Source organism: Carcharhinus amblyrhynchos, chromosome 8, assembly GCF_965287045.1.
Source record: "Carcharhinus amblyrhynchos chromosome 8, sCarAmb.v2.hapA, whole genome shotgun sequence".
Taxonomy (NCBI): domain Eukaryota; kingdom Metazoa; phylum Chordata; class Chondrichthyes; order Carcharhiniformes; family Carcharhinidae; genus Carcharhinus; species Carcharhinus amblyrhynchos.
In genome coordinates, this window is record NC_137331.1 from 50,016,188 (window position 1) to 50,035,941 (window position 19,754).

Here is a 19,754-nt window from a genome sequence, read left to right on the forward strand (position 1 = left end):
GTGCTCCTTCCACTCACATTATCAGCCACTTCAGGTCTTGAACAGCAGGTTAGGTGTAAGGATTCGCATTCTAATCAGTAATCTCTAAACTGTCTGTGCTTTATATGCTCTGTCTGAGGCCAGAACTCTCCATTCACCTGACGAAGGGGCTAACCCTGAAAGCTTGTGAGTATATTATCAAATAAATAGGTTGGACTAAAACCTGGTGTTGTCAGACTTTTTGCTGTGTCAAAACCAGTTTAACAGCAACACCAAAAAAATTAAATAAATTTAATATTTGAACCAAACAAAGCAACATGCTAGAATACTAGCATTTAATACTGTCAATGTGAAACAACATTTCATCCTTCATTTATTGTTTTATGCCAAATTTTTATTACATTGTCCTGTTTTCCATTTTATTGAGAAGTTTGATTTCAACCTGGCAATCTAAATTAGATTTGTTTAACAATACTTGGCAATTAAGGACAATTTGTACTTGACTCGAAACACTTTCAAACTGCTAAACAATTAACATTTTGGCCTGAGTTTGATCAATGCAGTGTAGTATTTAGAACTCAATCTGTTACTTGCATAAAGCAATAAAATGTGGCATAGAATATAACCAAATTGATAGAGCACTTAATGCATCTGCATTCTTGAGACTTTACAAATATTTTCACTTACCCATCCTATTCCCATTTGACTTCCTATTCCTAATTATGAATATTTTTGCTCAGATATCCCTTGTGAGCATTCATGAATGTTCTCTATGAGTAACAGGTTCCATATGTCCAGGATAAAGACATCATTTTAATAAATTCCAAATCTTAAAACAGATCTTCATTATTATCCAGGAAAAACTGAAGCAGCAGCTTGGTTAATTTCTACAGAACTTCTCACTACTTAATCAGTTGAGGTTAAATATAGAAACAAAGACTACTTGCTTCTATGTAGCACTTCAGAGAATTGGACAAAAATTGATGCCAAGCTGAAAGAGATATTAGGGGAGGTAACCAAAAGATGTGAATTTTAAGGTGGACAGGCAGAGGGATAAGGAATGTAATTCCAAGAGCATATTGCTATATGTATGGATATAAGCCTTGATTATACTACACCTGGAGTAGTGTGTTCAATTATGGGCACAAAATGTATTGCTTAAGATTTATAAGATTACTGCATAATTAGATCTATGTTTTTAAGATATTAATGGCAACAGATGGCCAGAGAGAGAGAGAGAAAATATTTCCACTGGTTGGGGAATTCAGAACTGGGGACATTGCCTAAAAATTAGAAGTCAAGTTAGGAAACATTTCTGCACATGGTATAAGTTTGTAATTCCTTTCAACATAATAGTTTATGCTAGGTCAAATGTTAGTTTTAAATCTGAAATTGATAGATTTCTGTTAATTAAAGTAATATTTAGGGGTGTTTTTCAAAGCGTTTCAGCAACTGGTCAGCTGGGGCAGGCAATATTATGGAGTTGGAAGTACGTGGTCTTTGTGACACAAAGGACATGAAATTGGAAGTTCTGCTAGAAGATGCCAAAGTAATGAACAAACTAAGTAAATACTCACTTATTTATGGGCATTAACCTATTTGGTCTTTTGGTGCTATGACCTGTTTTACCATCAATTTGATGTTTCTCTTGCGAATCTCGTCATTAAAACATCTGAAAATAGTAGAATATAACATTACACTATGTGATCAATTGTTTCATGCTAAATAGTAATTAATAGTGAAAAAATGTATTACATGTTGTGAAAAATAATTTTCACTGCATATTTTAACAGCACTAACTTCAGAATGGAAAATCTATGTTTGGTTTTGCGTCTTCAGAAGACACATATATATTGTAACAAGGAAATGTTACAAAATGAACTGACTGCTTGTTGCAGCACACAAAGAGCTCAAATGTTTACGCTGAAGGGGCAACATCAGAATAAGTGGTTTGTAACTCTATTCTGCATACAAGCTCAAGAGTTCCAGCTTTGTACTTATGGGACAATAACACTGGATTAATTATTCTCCAGTCAAGATATTGTGGACAACTGATTACCATGTTGGATCTCTATGATGTTGCAGTGAATGGACTTGAGTGATAAAAGATGAAAGTCTGTTCAACAGAGCTATCATGTTATATTAATGGACAGATATCAACTGCTGACAGTGACAAAAAAAGTCAAAATTTCTTTGTATCTACTAGTAATTTATGTTATCTTCCTTATGGGAGATAGGTAGGCAGTCAATCTTTTCTGACAAATGGCAAAAACAAATCTTTCACTATTTAAGTCAACAAAGAGAAGGTAGAGTGGTCCAAAGATAAATCCTTGCTGCTTGAAATAAGATGTTTTAACATTTGAATGTTATGTATTTGATTCAACAACTCAGATATAATTGATGAAAGTGAGAAAAATTTTGCAATGGTGCACAACTCAACGATGTACAGATATTACAGAACAAAAATCACTTCACAAAATAAGTGAATACAAGTGTGAGGTCATCAGCCTGAAAGCTTTAGAGCACTCTGATCTGACCGCACATTATACCTATATGTTGTAGTCAATCTAAGCAAATTTCCCTGGAAGGGCTATAGAGAAGGTCATAAGTTCTAGTGTTGAAGGATTAAATTATGAGGAAAGTTGAAAGGAAAAAAGAGTGACAGGATCATCAATTCTGGATATGAAATGTACAGTTTATTCTATTTAGAGTTCAATATTTGGGAAAGCAATAACTTCTTCAGTAGATTTGGAACTCGCAAATCCACAGACAGAGGAATAATGTTAAATGGTTCACTCAAGAAGTAATCTCTCAGCTATCTTCCAAAAGAAAGAATATAAAGCAGTATTTTTATATCTCAGTAAGACAGTGAAAGCACATAGCCAGATTTTTTACTTACAAAAAGTAGGGTTGAGGAAAATAACTTCCATATTAAAACTGCCCAAGTATATCTTAAAATCCAAAACATTCTACCACTGCAATTAAAATTAAGTGCAACAGTTCCAATGCACAATAAACACACAATTGGATAGTACAACCAATAATTATTAACACGTTTAATGAAAGAAGAAAAGGGGCCCTTAACCGATATTTAGAGCTACATATTCACTTAGACACAACAGTGCTATGCTGGTCATTAAATGCATAGTAATGAAGGAAGCTTTTTTTCAAATTTGTTGCACAAACAGCTTGCAATAAAGGGTTTGACTGCTTGTCCTGAATTCTGAATGTTATATTGCTATGTATTCATTTTTATATTAGAGTAATAGTAATTTTAGCTTTTATCCATTGTTAAGGCTCGGACCAGAAACTCCAAGATATATAATGCAGTTAGCCTAGACCCTAACTTTCACATTTGATTTTGGCAGAAGAGTGAGCATAAGGTATTTCACTCCAAGTATGATTCAAGTGATCCAGTGATATTATTAAAACAAAATTTAAGAACACAGTTAGAATATAATTTAAAAATTAGCATAACTTTTACCAATTAAAATACTTAGACATGGCAAAGTATAACCCTCAATAGCTAGCTATCTCTGTTGTTCTGATTTAAAGCAGTAGCCAATCGACACTCGCCCTTCTTCAGAATTAGTTAGCACAAAAAGTATGCTAATGTGATGATGGATTTTCAGTTTTTTTAACACTTCTGGACAGAGATCCAGACAGCAGTTTCCAAAACAACTCAGAGAAAGATGCACTCATACAGCAAAATTTCCAAGAAACTTATCGCCTGAAAGATTCCCATCTTCAACTTCAAAAGAGGTAAAAAGAGACACTGCCCTCCCTCAACTCCAAAAGCAGCATCTAAGCTTGAATATTGTGTGCAAGTTCAGCTTCCCCATCATTTGACCATAACTGCCAGTCATCCCAAACAAGCCCCTCTCTGTGAAATCCCAGGGAAAAACAGCAGAACAGCATTAGTTCAGATTAATGCCAACATCCTAGCCGTTAGAAACAATTATGTGGATGCTGCAACAACAATACAGGATTCCGGTAGACAGGATGCCTCTGAGTACATACAACTGCCACAACAGATCCTGCACAAGAACATGGCTCAAATACATTTTTTTTTAAAGACACTATCATTAAATGAGAAGTTAAGTCAATTTGGCTACACGGAATTGTTGCATTAAGACTGGCCTTAAACCATTGGTCAGTTTACACAATAAATACAAATAGAAAAAAACATTCCAGTGCATATTTCAGAGAACTTTAAATACTTGTGATTAAAGTTTTGCAGCAGAATACATCTGAAAATATTTCATCCCTTTTAGAAAGAAATGAGTTAGATTTATAATTAGATGTTTTAATTTGTAGAATAGCAACGAGTGAAACTATTGATGATTTAAAAAAAGGAAGTTGTACAAAAAATGCATTTTTGCAAGGGACAAGTAACTTATTAAAATTCTTATCGTATATAGTTGAATTAGAACTTGAAGAAATGCTGTTAAATGTCATGTACAAAGGGTAACAAAAAGTGGTTGTAGGAACAGATGACTGGGATTTGAAAGTCTGCAGCCTGATAATCTCTGAACCGTATTAAATTTGAATCTTCCGATTAAACTCAACTATAGCGCTTGTCAGTTAGCAAAAATAGTGCAAATTCTTTTTTGAAGTCATTCATGGGACATGGGCATTATCGGCTGGCCAGCATTTATTACTCATCCCTAGTTGCCTGAGGGCAGTTAAGAGTCAATGTCATTGCTATAGGTCTGGAGTCATGTGTCATCCTGACCAGGTAAAGATGTCAGATTTCCTTCTCTTAAGGACATTAGTGAACCAGATGAGTTTTTACAACAATCAACAATGGTTTCATGGTCATCAGTAGATCTTTAATTCCAGAATTTTATTGAATACAAATTTCACCATCTGCCATGGTGGAATTTAAATCTAGGTCCTCAAAGCATTACCCTGGGTCTCTGGATTACTCATCCAGTGACATTAATATTATGCCACTATAAGTTTAATTTCTGCGTATTAATTAATATATTTGTGACATCTAACAGCCAATATTGTAAACCTGATTGATTTGAGATCTAAATTATAAAAACATACACCTTTATTTCATCTCCAAGAGTGCCCTGGCAAACAGTTAGTGAATCATGTTCATGCCAAATGGCCAACAGTTCAAATTTTAAAAAGTGACATTTGTTGTTTTAAATGTTTCAGATTAAAAACAAATGGTTAATCTTGGTTTTAAATGCAGATTTAACAATTTCTGCACCCCCTCCTTTAATTATTAATGCTATCATCTAATAAACAAGCCAGCATAACACCCCATTTTTCCTACATTATCCATAATTCAAATGTGATTATCTGAAGTTACTTACATAAACAAAAATAAAAGATTACTCCCGGAAAACAGAATTTGCTGTTTATTTCTGCAAGGCTTTATGTTCTTAAAATGAATGCTGAAGTCAATTAGAGTGCAGGTTGTCGATCAGAGAACCTTGTTTTCAGGAGATTTAAAACAGAACTAATGAGCCAAACCACATGCCCAAACCAATTGCTTTTTGCCCATAAAATAGTGAAAAAAATTACAGGTAGAAGGAATAAATTACCTCTACTAAAAAAATAAATGTTTTGATCGAAAAGCAATGGGCAGCATGGTGGCACGGTAGTTAGCACTGCTGCCTCACAATGTCAGGGTTCCAGGTTCAATTCTGGTCACTGTGTGGAGTTTGCACGTTCTCCCTGTGTCTGCGTGGGTTTCCTCCCACATTTTAAAGATGTATGGGTTAGGTTGATTGGCCATGCAAAATTGACTCCAGTGTCAAGGAGATTAGCAGGGTAAATGTGTGGGATTACAGGAATAGAGCCTGGGTGGAATTATGTTTGGTGCAGTCTTGATGGGCCAAATGGCCTCTTTCTGCACTGTAGAGATTGTGTTTAGAACATTTAAATCTTTCTACTTTTACACCTAGCTTTTGCAAGTGTTTAATTGTTTGATTTAATCATAGTCTGTTGCAACTCTAGAGAAAATAGAAATCGAGACTGCAAGACAATTGGAATAAGCTAAGCAAGAGGTAAATTAAAGAAATCTGGAAGACTGGAATAACTGTAGAGATAGCAAATTTGACAAGATCAAGAGTGAGCTGGGAGGGGATAAAAGTGCACCTCTCGCTCTTGTTAGCTTATAAGAGCATAAGAAATAGGAGCAGGAGTAGGCCATCTAGCCCCTCGAGCCTGCTCCGCCATTCAATAAGGTCATGGCTGATCTGATAGTGGTTTGGTTCCACTTTCCCACCTGCTCCCCATAACCCTTAATTCCCTTATTGGTCAAAAATCTGTGACTTAAACACATTTAACGAGGTAGCCTCCACTGCTTCAATGGGCAGAGAATTCCAAAGATTCGCTACCCTCTGGGAGAAGAAGTTCCTCCTCAACTCTGTTGTAAATTGACTCCCCTGTATTTTGAGGTTGTGTCTTGTTCTTGTTTCCATTCTGATGGAAATAATATCGCTGCTTCTACCCTGTCTAGCCCCTTCATTATCTTATACGTCTCTATAAGATCTCCTCACAACCTTCTAAAGTCCAACGAGTACAGGCCCAGTCATTCTCTCCACATAAGCTAACCCCCTCATCTCCGGAATCAACCTGGTAAACCTTCTTTGCACCCCTTCCAAAGCTGATATATCCTTTCTTAAATAAGAGGACTGGAGCAGACGAGTAAAGGAGCAGAGAGAGAGATAAGATTTTACCTGTTAAAAACCTGTTTAAATAAGTTTAAAGCACTTTGTTCTTTGTAGAACTGTTTAAAGCATTTATTTATTGCATTTACTGCTTTAAGAATTCTGAGGGAGTGGTTAGAAGGAGTTGTGGGCCAGCCAGCTTTAAATCAGCGCCAGGTTTAAAAGGAGGCCTGGTGTAGACAGCAGGCAGCAGAGTGAGAGGGAAGTAGAGTGAGCTATTAGGGCTTAATATCAAAAGGGCTTGGGAGAAAAAGGGCCAGGTGAGTTCGTGCGGAAATTTTCAAAATTACTGCAGTGAATAATGGAGGGGCATGTGATGTGTGGTTTCTGTATGATGTGGGAACTGGTGGACCCCAGGGTCCTCCCCAGTGACCATGTCTGCAGTAAGTGCAGGTTGCTGGAGGAGCTCCAGCTCAAGGTAGATGAGCTGGCCTCTGAGCTACGGATGCTGAGGCTCATCAGGGGGAGAAAGGGTGCCATTGCCAATGGGGAGCAAGTAACATCCACTCCCCCTAGACTGGCTAACTCTAAGGGTCAGGAACAAGAGGGGGCTGCTGAGAGGAGGAAGGAGGGTGGGGAGAGGAGGCCTCAGCCTCTCAAGCTGCATAACAGGTTTGAGGTTCTTGCTTCCAGTCTGGACGAGAACGAGGGAGGTGAGGTCGGTGAGCAGACTGCACACGGTACAGTGATGCAGCAGGCCATAGGCAAAGAGAAGGGGAAAAGGAACGTAGTTGTAATTGGGGATAGTGGGGTGAAGGGTATTGACACTGTCCTTTGTCACAACGACAAAGTGCACAGAAGGGTGTGTTGTCTGCCTGGTGCTCGGGTCCGGGATGTCGCATCTGGGCTGCAGAGGAACCTGGAGTGGGAGGGTGAGAATCCGGTCGTAGTGGTTCGTGTGGGTGCCGACGACGTAGGCAAAATGCAAACTGAGGATCTGGGGAGGGAGTATGAAAAGCTGGGAATGGAATTAAAAAGCAGAACCGACAAGGTGGTCATCTCTGGGCTACTGCCTGAACCGAGTGCAGACGGGCGTAAGGTTGATAGGATTAAGGAAGTGAATGGGTGGCTCAGGGATTGGTGTGGGAGGAATGGGTTTGAATTTATGGGGCATTGGCACCAGTATTGGGGTAGGTGGGACCTGTTCAGGTGGGATGGGGTTGGTCTGAACCGTGCTGGGATCAGAGTGCTGGCTAATCGTGTAAAGAGGACTGTAGACAGGGCTTTAAACTAATTGGGGGGGGGGGAAGAGGGTGTGAGGGTAGGTGACATTACGGGGTCTAAAGTTAAGGAGACAGTACAGGTAAGGATAGAGGCCGAGGATGTCCCAATAATAGAGGGAGTAAGGGGCGTGAGTATGGTTGGTGGTGTTCCAGCAAATAAGGTCCAGGTGAAGGCTGGGATGAAGGTGCTTTATCTGAATGCGCGAAGCATTAGGAATAAAGTGGATGAGTTGGTGGCGCAGATCGACACAAATGGATATGATCTGGTGGCCATTACAGGGACTGGGAGCTGAATGTCCAGGGGTATCAAGTGTTTAGGAAGGATAGGCAGGAGGGAAAAAGGGGGGGCGTAGCTCTGCTGATTAAGGATAGCATCAGGGTGGTAGCAAGGGATGATATTGGAGCCAAGGAGCAGAACGTGGAATCGTTGTGGGTAGAGATTAGGAACAGCAAAGGGAGGAAGACGCTGGTGGGTGTCGTCTATAGGCCCCCCAATAATGATCTGGTGGTGGGGCGGGCTGTTAACGCGCAAATAAGTGCGGCGTGCAGGAATGGAACGGCCGTAATTATGGGGGATTTCAATCTGCATATTGATTGGTCGACCCATGTTGGACGCGGTGGGCTGGAGGACGAGTTCTTGGAATGCTGCCGGGATAGTTTCCTCGAACAGTGTGTGTTGGAGCCGACGAGGGAGCGAGCTATCTTGGATCTGGTGCTATGTAATGAGGCAGGTAGAATTAGGGACCTTGCGGTGAAGGATCCTCTTGGGGAGAGTGATCATTGTATGGTGGAGTTTCTGGTGCAGATGGAGGAGGAGAAAGTGGGTTCCCAGACACGGGTTCTTTGTTTGAACAGAGGGGAGTACGGTAGGATGAGAGAAGAATTGGCGAATGTGGACTGGGGGAGCGCGTTGGAAGGTAGGTCTGCTGAGGAGCAGTGGAAGATCTTTAAGGAGATCTTTCTTGGTGCTCAGCAGAAATTTATTCCGATGATCAAAAAGGACCGTAGGAGGAGAGGTAATAAGCTGTGGATAACGAAGGAGGTGAAGGAAAGTGTTAAATTAAAAGCGGGGGCGTTTACAGTAGCTAAGAGTAGTGGGCGAGAAGAGGATTGGGAGAGGTTTAAATGTCAACAAAGATTGACAAAGAAGTTGATAAAGAAGGGTAGGAGAAACTATGAAGCTGGGCTAGCGCTCAATATAAAAAAGGATAGCAAGAGTTTTTATAAATATATAAAAAGGAAGAGGCTGGCTAGGGTGAACGTTGGTCCCTCAGAGGATGAGAAGGGGGACTTAGTGGTAGGGGATGGGGATATGGCTGAGGTCTTGAATAACTTTTTTGTTTCGGTCTTCATGGAGGAGGACGTGAATAATTTGCCGGATGTTAGAGATGGAAAGGTGATAGGACTGGAGGGTCTCGATGACATTACTGTTACTAGAGAGGTGGTGCTCGACAGACTGGAGGGGCTGATTGTGGACAAGTCCCCAGGACCGGATGGAATGCATCCGAGGGTTCTGAAAGAAATGGCGGAGGTGATAGTGGATGCCTTGGTGGTTATTTTCCAGACGTCGCTGGATTCCGGGGAAGTGCTGGAAGATTGGAAAACGGCTAATGTTACGCCGTTGTTTAAGAAGGGTGCCAGGCAAAAGGTGGGGAATTATAGGCCTGTTAGTTTAACATCTGTTGTAGGTAAAATGTTAGAATCCGTCATCAAGGAGGAAATAGCGAGGTATCTTGAGGGGAACTGCTTGATAGAGCAGACGCAGCACGGTTTCGTTAAAGGGAAGTCGTGTCTGACAAATTTACTGGAGTTCTATGAGGATGTGTCTAGGGCGGTGGATAGAGGACAGCCGGTGGATGTGGTCTTTCTGGATTTTCAGAAGGAGTTTGACAGGGTACCTCACAAGAGGTTATTGCAGAAGGTCAGGGGACATGGAGTTGGGGGTAGGGTGTTAGCGTGGATAGAGGACTGGTTGTCAAATAGGAGGCAGAGAGTGGGGGTCAATGGGTGCTATTCGGATTGGCGGATGGTGACTAGTGGAGTGCCCCAGGGGTCGGTGCTGGGGCCTCAGCTATTTACCATTTATATAGATGATCTGGAGGAGGGAACCGAGTATAGGGTGTTGAAATTTGCTGATGACACCAAAATTGGTGGAAAGGCAAATTGTGCGGAGGGTGGGGAGAGTCTACAGAAGGATCTAGATAGGCTGGGCGAATGGGCCAGGAAATGGCAAATGGAATTTAATGTTGCCAAGTGCGAGGTGGTCCACTTTGGTAGGAATAATGGTAGGAAGGATTATTACTTACGTGGAGAAAAACTGCAGCAGGCGACGGTGCAGAGGGACCTCGGGGTCCTTGTGCATGAGTCGCAAAAACCCAGCTTGCAGGTGGTCAGGAAGGCGAATGGGATGCTGGCCTTCATCGCGAGAGGGATTGAATATAAAAGTAGGGAGGTCTTACTGCGGCTGTATAGGGCATTGGTGAGGCTGCAGCTGGAGTACTGTGTGCAGTTTTGGGTGCCGTACTTACACAAGGATATTTTGGCCTTGGAGGGAGTGCAGAGGAGGTTTACTAGGCTGATACCGGAGTTGAGGGGGTTGAGCTATGAGGAGAGGCTGAATAGATTAGGCTTGTACTCGTTAGAGTTTAGAAGAATGAGGGGAGATCTCATTGAGACGTATAAGATGATGAATGGGATGGATAGGATAGAGGTGGAGAGACTCTTCCCGCTCAGAAAGGATAGTAGGACTAGGGGGCATAGCCTCAAGATAAAGGCGGGGGGGCGCGGTTTAGAACAGAGTTGAGGAGGAACTTCTTCACTCAAAGGGTGGTGAATCTCTGGAATTCTCTGCCCGTTGAAGTGGTGGAGGCTGCCTCGCTAAATATTTTTAAGACGTGGGTTGATGGGTTTTTGATGAGAGAGGGGATTAAGGGTTATGGGGAGAGGGCGGGAATGTGGAACTGAGCCATGACAGATCAGCCATGATCTTATTGAATGGCGGGGCAGGCTCGAAGGGCTAGTTGGCCTACTCCTGCTCCTATTTCTTATGTTCTTACGTAGGACCAAAATTGTGCACAGTATTCCAGGTGCGGCCTCACCAGTACCTTGTACAATTGCAGCAAGACCTCCCTGCTTTTATACTCCATCCCTCTTGCGATAATGGCCAACATTCCATTTGCCTTCTTGATCACCTGCAAACCGAGTTTTTGTGATTCGTGCACAAGGACCCCCAGGTCCCTCTGCACAGTAGCATGTTGTAATTTTTCACCATTTAAATAATAGTTCATTTTACTATTATTCCTTCCAAAGTGGATAACCTCACACTTACCAATGTTATACTCCATCTGCCAGATCCTTGCCCACTCACTTAACCTATCCAAATCTCTCGCAGACTTTGTGTCCTCCATGCAATTTGCTTTCCCACTCATCTGTGTCATCCACAAACTTTGTTACCCTGCACTTGGTCCCTCCTCCAGATCGTCTGTGTATATGGTAGACAGTTGAGGCCCCAGCACCAATCCCTGCGGCACGCCACTCGTCACCAACTGCCAACTGGAAAAGCACCCATTTATTCCTACTCTCTGGTTTCTGTTAGATAGCCAATCCTTAATCCACACTAACACTTTACCCCCAACTCCGTGTACCTTTAGCTTCTGCAGCAACCTTTTGTGAGGCACCTCATCAAATGCCTTCTGGATATCTAAATATACCATATCCACCAGTTCCCCTCTGTCAACTGCACTCGATTTATCTTCATAGAATTCCAGTAAATTTGTCAAACATGACTTTCCCTTCATGAATCCATGCAGTGTCTGCTTGATTGAACCATTCTTTTCCAGGTGTCCTGCTATTTGTTTCTTAACGACAGATTCTAGCAAGTTTCCAACTACGGAGGTTAAGCTAACCGGCCTGTAGTTACCCACCTTTTGTCTACCTCCCTTTTTAAACAGTGGCGTTACATTAGGTGTTTTCCAATCAGCTGGCACTTCCCCAGAATCCAGCAAATTTTGATAAATTGCAATTAACACATCTGCTATTACTTCTGCCGTTTCTTTTAGTATTCTGGGGTGCATTCCATCCGGACCTGGGGACTTGTCTACCTTTAGTCCCATTAACCTACCCAGCACTACCTCTTTAGCAATAGTGATCGTTTTAAGGTCTTCACCCTCTACAGTCCCAAGACCGTCAATTATTGGTATGCGATTTGTGTCCTCCACTGTGAAGACTGACACAAAAAACTTGTTTAAGGCCTTGGTCATTTCATTGTTTCCCATTGTTAAATCTCCCTTCTCATCTTCTAAGGGTCCAACATTTACTTTAGCCATTCTTTTCCGTTTTATATATTTGTAAAAACTTTTACTATCAGTTTTTATATTTTGTGCTAGTTTACTTTCATAATCTATCTTTCCTTTCTTTATTGCTTTCTTAGTAGTTCTTTGTTTTTTTTAACGCTTTCCCAATCTTCTAGTTCCCCACTAATTTTGGTCACTCTGTATGCATTGGTTTTTAATTTGATACTCTCCTTCATTTCCTTAGTTATTCCTTTTCTTACATTCCTTCTTTTCCACTGAAATTTTTTTTGTTGAGTACTGAGAAAAACCTCCTTAAAAATCCTCCATTGTTCCTCCATTGTTCCTCAATTGTTCCACCAACTAGTCTGTGTTCCCAGTCTACATTAGCCAACACCGCCCTCACCCTATCATACTCCTCCTTGTTCAAGCAGAGGGCACTGCTTTGGGACCCTACTTTCTCAACCCCCATCTGTTTTAGAAATTCAACCATACTGGGATCACTCATTCCAAGAGGATCCCTCACAAGGAGATCATTAATGTTAACCTGTCTCTTACACAGGATCAGATCCAAGATAGCTCGCTCCCTCGTAGGTTCTGAAACATACTGTTTGAACAAACTATTTCAACAGCACTCTTTATCGGGTACACACTTGGTCAAGTTCCTGCAATTATAAAATCTTATGTCCCTATTTCCTGTTTGTCACAATGCAATTGCATACTGTGGCCACCCAGGTGCTCTTTAGAACAATTTTCTTTCTGCTCGATTTCCTAGTTCCAACAGCAGCTTTTTTCATGTTAAGGTTCTGGGTTTTTATTCACGCAATATAAAGGTTAACTAGTTAGATAACATTCATACTGGACATCATTTATAAATTTTTTTTTAAACTGCAAAATAATTCGATAGAATCCATTCAATCTGCGAATAGACTTTTTCCAAATCCTGCATACAGAAGATCCTTTCTTATTTATTTTTGTATATTCTATATTATTGTTTCCTATCCATTTAGAGCCAGTATGAACTGAAATCTTGTTCACTTTCAGATATATATATTACAGTAAGGGATCAGGAGTAAGCCATTCCGCTCCTAGAGCTTGTTGTTATGCTGCAACTAAATTAGATCATAGATGATTAGTACTCGCAGCTCAAACTTTACGAATAAAAATTTGTCACCTGATCTTGAAAACTGAGTGTGCTGCTCTACTGCCTCACAGTGCCAAGGACCCAGGTTCCGTTCCTGGCTTGGGTCACTGTGTGGAGTTTGCATGTTCTCCCACGTCTGCGTGGATTTCCCCTGGATGCTCCAGTTTCCTCTCAGTCCCAAAGAAGAGTGGGTTAGGTGCACTGACTGTGCTAAATTCTCCCTCAGTGTACCTGAACAGGCACTGGAGTGTGGGCGTCTAGGGGATTTTCACAGTAGCTTCATTGTAATGTTAATGTGAGCCTACTTGTGACACTAATAAACGAAGTTAAATAGCATCCACATCCCATAAGCAAGAGAGTTCCACATTTGCACTACTATTTGAATTAAGAGTTTCCAGATTTCACTCCCACAAGTCCTAGCTTATATTTCAAAATTGCACCTCCATTGTCCTGGATTCCCCCACAAAAGAAAACAGCACTTCTACATCTACATGATCACAATCCACCAAATAACAGCACTGCCCAAGTTAACAAAGAATGTGTTTAGTTTTGATAATTATTAGCTGCTTCCTATTAAGTATTTTGCTTAACTTACCACTAATAAGGCAGATTTTCCATGGTGGTCATGCATAGGGCCAGACATTATAAACAGGCTCACCCTAACTCCACACACCTGAACCTGACTAAATCAGTCAGCCCTAATTAGATGTTTATAGTGAGTTCCCAATGTGTATTTTCCACCCAGCAAGGGTCTATAGATTCGGGGTTATACACCCGAGCACGACATAGGCTATTTAAAAGAAGTGGTTTTCTTGCAAGCAGCACAAGAATTTTTGTCTAAAAAATTTAGTTATTACAGAAAAGTACCAAGGAGAGTGTCCATGCTTACATATGTAGTATGAGAGGATTTTCAGCAAAGACTGGCAAAGGGATGCTTTCTGGCACTTCAGAGCACTCATGCAGTGAAGGTCAAAAATGCCTAGCATGAAGCAATGCATCTAATCTAATATCAACCAATCTAATATCATCTTGAAGTTCTGAAACAATATAACAATATTTTACCGACAAACTACATTAGTCAGTAAGGGCAGGATTTTCTCTTTTCTATTTTCTCCCCGGAGTGTCAACTCGGGCAGCAAAAGAAGTGTGTAGCCTACGGCTGCGCGACTACCTTTTCCCACCAAATTTTAAACCCTCAGGGGGAAAAAAAATCCTGGAGGTTCCTGCCACGCCAGCGACCTCAGCTCCTGTCAGATTGTAGCACCTTTTTTAATGGGTGCACCGATGTAAGAATTAAAAATAAAAGGAACACCCTGCGGACACAAAACCCTCTGACCCCAATAAGTCACTGGCGGGGGTGGGGACAATCTCAAATGGAAATCTCTCTACATAAAGCCATTTTGGACTCTCGCTGGATTTTCTGCCTGTCCTCCATTCCTGCCTGCCAAAAGCAGGGGAAGAAAATTCCCCACTAAAGTATTTCCTGACATCCTGTTTCACATTGATGGGTTTCCAATGCAAAAAGTTCTGCCTGTATTGTTGTCTTTTGAATGTTGGGCGTGCATGTCATTACTGCAGAAGGGCACAAATTTCTAGCTAAAAAATGCTTCTGAGAAAACCAAGTTGTGTGATGTTATTTCATGTGAATTGCAGTTCAGGAACTCAACGTGTCTGTTCAAGCATTTCCAACACCCAAAAACAAAACAGCATGTAATAAAAGAAAACAAACCTATAGGAAGGTGTGCAACTATAAATATTCATAGAAACTGATAGGCAAAAAGGAGCAAGAAAAAGGTCCAGTCCCGAAGAGAAACGCTGGCTGGGATTTTGTGCTCTATTTTTAATACTTGTATGTAGGCAGCCCTAAAAATGGCACCCTGATCTTTTCAAACTGAAGTTACAGTTGTGGAACCAGCCCTTAACCTTTAATTCAATTATCAGCTGAATGATAAGGCAGGGATAGCTGCCATGGGTGTTGGTGGCCTCCCTGCTGTTTTCCTGTCAGGCGCAGTCTGCTGAAAAATGGAAAAAATTTGCCCATTAACTCTGTTACTCTCTGCAGATCTCACTGAATACAGGATTCATAAGAGGCTTGACAGAGTAAATGCTGAGAGGAGGTTCCCCCTCATGAACAGTCTTAAGTCCAGAGGGCACAATCTCAGAATAAAGGGGCACAAATTTATGACAGATGAGGAGGAATTTCTTCTCTGAGGATTAAGTTTTTGGAACTTCTTGCTCCAGACAGCTGTGGAGAGAGTCTTTGAGTGTATTTAAGGCAGAGTTAGATAGATTTTTGATCAGTAAGGGAATCAAGAGTTATGGTGAAAGGGCAGGAAAGTGAACGTGAGGAATGTTGGATCAGCCATGATCCTATTGAAGAAGAGAGCAGAACATAAGAAATAGGAGCAGGAGTAGGCCATCCAGCCCTTCGAGCCTGCCCCGCTATTCAATAACATCATGGCTGATCTGTCGCTGCTCAGTTCCACTTTCCCGCCCTCTCCCCATAACCCTTAATCCCCTCTCCTATCAAAAACCCATCAACCCGCGTCTTAAAAATATTTAGCGAGGCAGCCTCCACCACTTCAACGGGCAGAGAATTCCAGAGATTCACCACCCTTTGAGTGAAGAAGTTCCTCCTCAACTCCGTTCTAAACCGCCCCCCTTTTACCTTGAGGCTGTGCCCCCTAGTCCTATTGTCTTTTTTGAGCGGGAAGAGTCTTTCCACCTCTATCCTATCCATCCCATTCATCATCTTATACGTCTCAATGAGATCTCCTCTCATTCTTCTAAACTCTAACGAGTACAAGCCCAGTTTATTCAGCCTCTCCTCATAGCTCAACCCCCTCAACTCCGGTATCAGCCTAGTAAACCTCCTCTGCACTCCCTCCAAGGCCAAAATATCTTTGCGCAGGTGCGGCGCCCAAAAATGCACACAGTACTCCAGTTGCGGCCTCACCAATGCCCTATACAGCTGCAGCAAGACCTCCCTACTTTTATATTCAATCCCCTTCGCTATGAAGGCCAGCATCCCATTCGCCTTCCTGACCACCTGCTGCACCTGCAAGCTGGGTTTTTGCGACTCATGCACAAGGACCCCGAGGTCCCTCTGCACCGTCGCCTGCTGCAGTTTTTCGCCTCGTAAGTAATAGCAGGCTTGAGGGCCAAATGGCACAGTCCTGTCTCTATATTTTATGGTCTAAGATGTAGCCAGGCCAGCTGAATTTTAACAGCACTTCTCTATTTCAGCAAAAGAACAAAGCCCATCTAAATCAGCATCTGCCAAGCTGTGTCACATGATAAACAAACAATTGCATTATTGCGTGAAATAAATCCAATTTGCTTTTGAATAAATCAATGCAATATGAGCATCACTGGCAAGGCCAGCATTTGCTGCCCATCCTTAATTATTCAGTGAAGGTTATGCTGAGTTGCCGTTTTGAAATGTTGTAGTCCATTTTGTCTAGGTCCATCCAGTGCTTTGAGGGAGGGAGTTCAGGATTCTGATCCAGCAAAATGCTGCCACTGCACTTTTTGATTTAGCTTTAATTTATAGGAAACACATTTACAAACTGCTTTAACCTGCCCTGAAACTGAAGTTTCCCAAAGAGACTATACCACTCACTAACTAAAACAATGAAAGGGATTTTACAAGCCCCAATGCTGACTGACTGGGAGGTGAGAAGGTTGGCAAAATGATATAGGAAGACATCCAGGCGCAAGCCCATTTTGCCAGTGGAGGGAAAATAGGCAGCCGAGAGACCAATTTGATCAATTAAGGGCCCGATTTTACCATTGTGTTGCGAAAACTTGGTCAAGTTGGGTGTGAGGCGAATAGGGCAATCTTTGCCCATGTCCGCATGGATTCCCACTTTACCAGGGCCCAAAAATAAGGGTGGGAGAGGAGGGAGGCCAGATGGTTCTCTGTTTAGGGGGAGAGGTAGAGGAGGGCCAATGGAGGTGGGGGGGGGGGGCGGCAGGGAGTCATGAATGGTCTTGGGGTGGATAAGGGGGACAGTTATATTGTGGGGGTGGGGTGGTGTCTATGGGAGCCATTGCTCCTAGGCGGTTTTATCTGCTTTTTGTGGCCCAGGAGCAATGTGACAGGGAAGCGTTTTTCAAATTTTTTTCACTGCGCATGCACAGTTGGAGGCTCCGATCAGAGTAGCAGCATTTTGGGTGCGATAAAACCCACCCACAGAGCGATTCAGACTCACGATAATTTTTTTCAGGCCAAGTATGTATGGGGATGCCTGACAACAGGTTTCCAAGTTAGATATGAATTATGCCCAGATTCAGCACTTAGAATCAAAATGGTAACACTGCCACCTAAGTGTCTCTTTCAACTCCTGTTGATATTTGTGCGTATATGTACAAATAAAGCAGTACACCGTGGCATCGTGGTTAGCGCTGCTGCCTCAAAGTGCCAGACAGCCAGGTTTGATTCTGGTCTTGGTGACTGGGTGGAGTTTGCATGTTCTCCCAGTGTCTGCATGGGTTTCCTCCAGGTGCTCTGGTTTCCTCCCACAGTCTAAAGATGTGCATGTTAGGTAGATTAGCCATGGTAAATGCATGGGATTACAGGAATAGAGCAGAACGGAAGGAGACATAATTTAACCTCCAGGCCAACGTGTTAACTTGAAGCTAAATATGATAGCTGGAAAGATAATTCAAAAGGGCACTAAATTTAAGATAATCAGAAGAGAAAATTAAAAAGATTAGGAAAAAAAACAGATGTTAGAAGATGGAATTCTGTCATATAACTGTTAAAACAGAATCAAAAGTATACTTAAAAGGGAATTATACAGTTGCTGAAAAAGACTTTTAAATAATAGCTTGGCAACGATTAAAATGATCAAACCACATGACTCCTGTGCAGCAAAACAGCAGCAGACAACAAGTACATCTGTTGACCAGCATCAACAATAAATGGGTTAATGTAAAATTGAAGACCCATGAGAAAAGTTTATAATTGACCAATTTTTTCTGAACTAGGGAGATGATGAAAGAAATGCAGTGGGTACGTCCAACACGGACTTGAAAAAAATTTTTGATAAGGTGTTACATAGGGACTTATGTCAACATTCATGATAAACATAATCCAATAAATGCAACAACCGGGATAGTTAAAATTCACGTTTTGATTTTAAGGCTGAGAAAAGTGTTGGTTTTCCAATCAGTCGATTATAATCAGCTGAATCCTTAAATGGTGGCACAGTAGTTAGCACTGCTGCCTCACAGCACCAGGGAGCTAAGTTCAATTTCAGCCTTGGGTTTAATTCCCAGCTTGGGTCACCGTCTGCATGGAGTCTGCACGTTCTCCCGTGTCTGCATCAGTTTCCTCCGGCTGCTCTGAATTCCTCCCACAGTCTGAAAGTCGTGCTGGATAGGCGCATTGCCTTGCAAAATTCTCCCTCAGTGCACCCAAACAGGTGCTGGAGAGCGGCAATATTTTCACAATAACTTAATTTGCGATGTTACTGTAAGCCTACTTGTGACACTAATAAATAAACTTAAAAAACTTAAATATCAATTATCTAATGAAAATATTTAAACAGATAAAATAAATGTTCTTTTACCTCTCAAATGTCCAGCAACTGTACTGCAACATGTGTAAATTAGTCATTGTACCTTAGTAACAAGCCTGAGATAGAGCTTTAGGGAAAAAAAAACTAAAGCAACTTACTAAAGCAAAGCATTGGGGAAATTATCAACAGGATGGAACTAGATCAGAGAACATCAATTTGTGCTCATCAAGGAGCAGAAAATACATGTTTGATTTTATTAAATATCAACCATTCCAAGGTCAAGGAGGGCAAAAATTAGACAGTGAGCAATGAACCTTCCTGTTAGGTTCCAACTTCATTTATTGCACCAGTGTGGTGTTTGCATTTTTATAAACTAGTTGTGCTGACATGTCCCCTAAAATATGGACTGCATTTGCTCAAAAACACTTTAGAACCTTCCAGAGGGAGAGAGATAGAAAAATTCAAACCAACAATCTATGGGTAAAAGTGCAGTGATGTAACTCAATGTTCTGTCCCATTTGATTTCAATTTCTGGAATAATTGAATGCCCAAGTCTGCAATCAATTTAAAATATATCAGCAAAACTCAAATAAGAGACTGTTCAACATCATCCTCACCCAGTTGGTTGACTTAGTGCTCCAGACACATTACCAGATGAACTTCGTTTTGCCGGTGACCCATCTCGAAATTTATTTTCGTAGGTTGTTGGCAAGTTACTTTTGGTGGTAGAAAATCCTGTCAACAAAATATTGAATGCAGGCATTTGTTAAACTATGACAGTTTGAATCAAGTCAAGTGCTTATGATGAATGGCTCATACTGAAGTACCAGAACATTTTCTCAACATTAGTACAAGATTCAGACTGAAGATGACATTCAAATGTTCACAGATCATGAAAATGT

At 41.4% G+C, this 19,754-nt stretch overlaps 1 protein-coding gene across 1 annotated transcript in view; it reads right to left on the reverse strand.

The window, feature by feature from the left end:
• zc2hc1a (zinc finger, C2HC-type containing 1A) overlaps positions 1-19,754 on the reverse strand; it is a 90,680-nt gene that overhangs the window by 26,843 nt on the left and 44,083 nt on the right. The window contains exon 7 of the mRNA XM_080194055.1: positions 19,470-19,587. Coding sequence (XP_080050181.1) covers positions 19,470-19,587 — 118 coding nt within the window. The remainder of the gene's footprint in view (positions 1-19,469; positions 19,588-19,754) is intronic.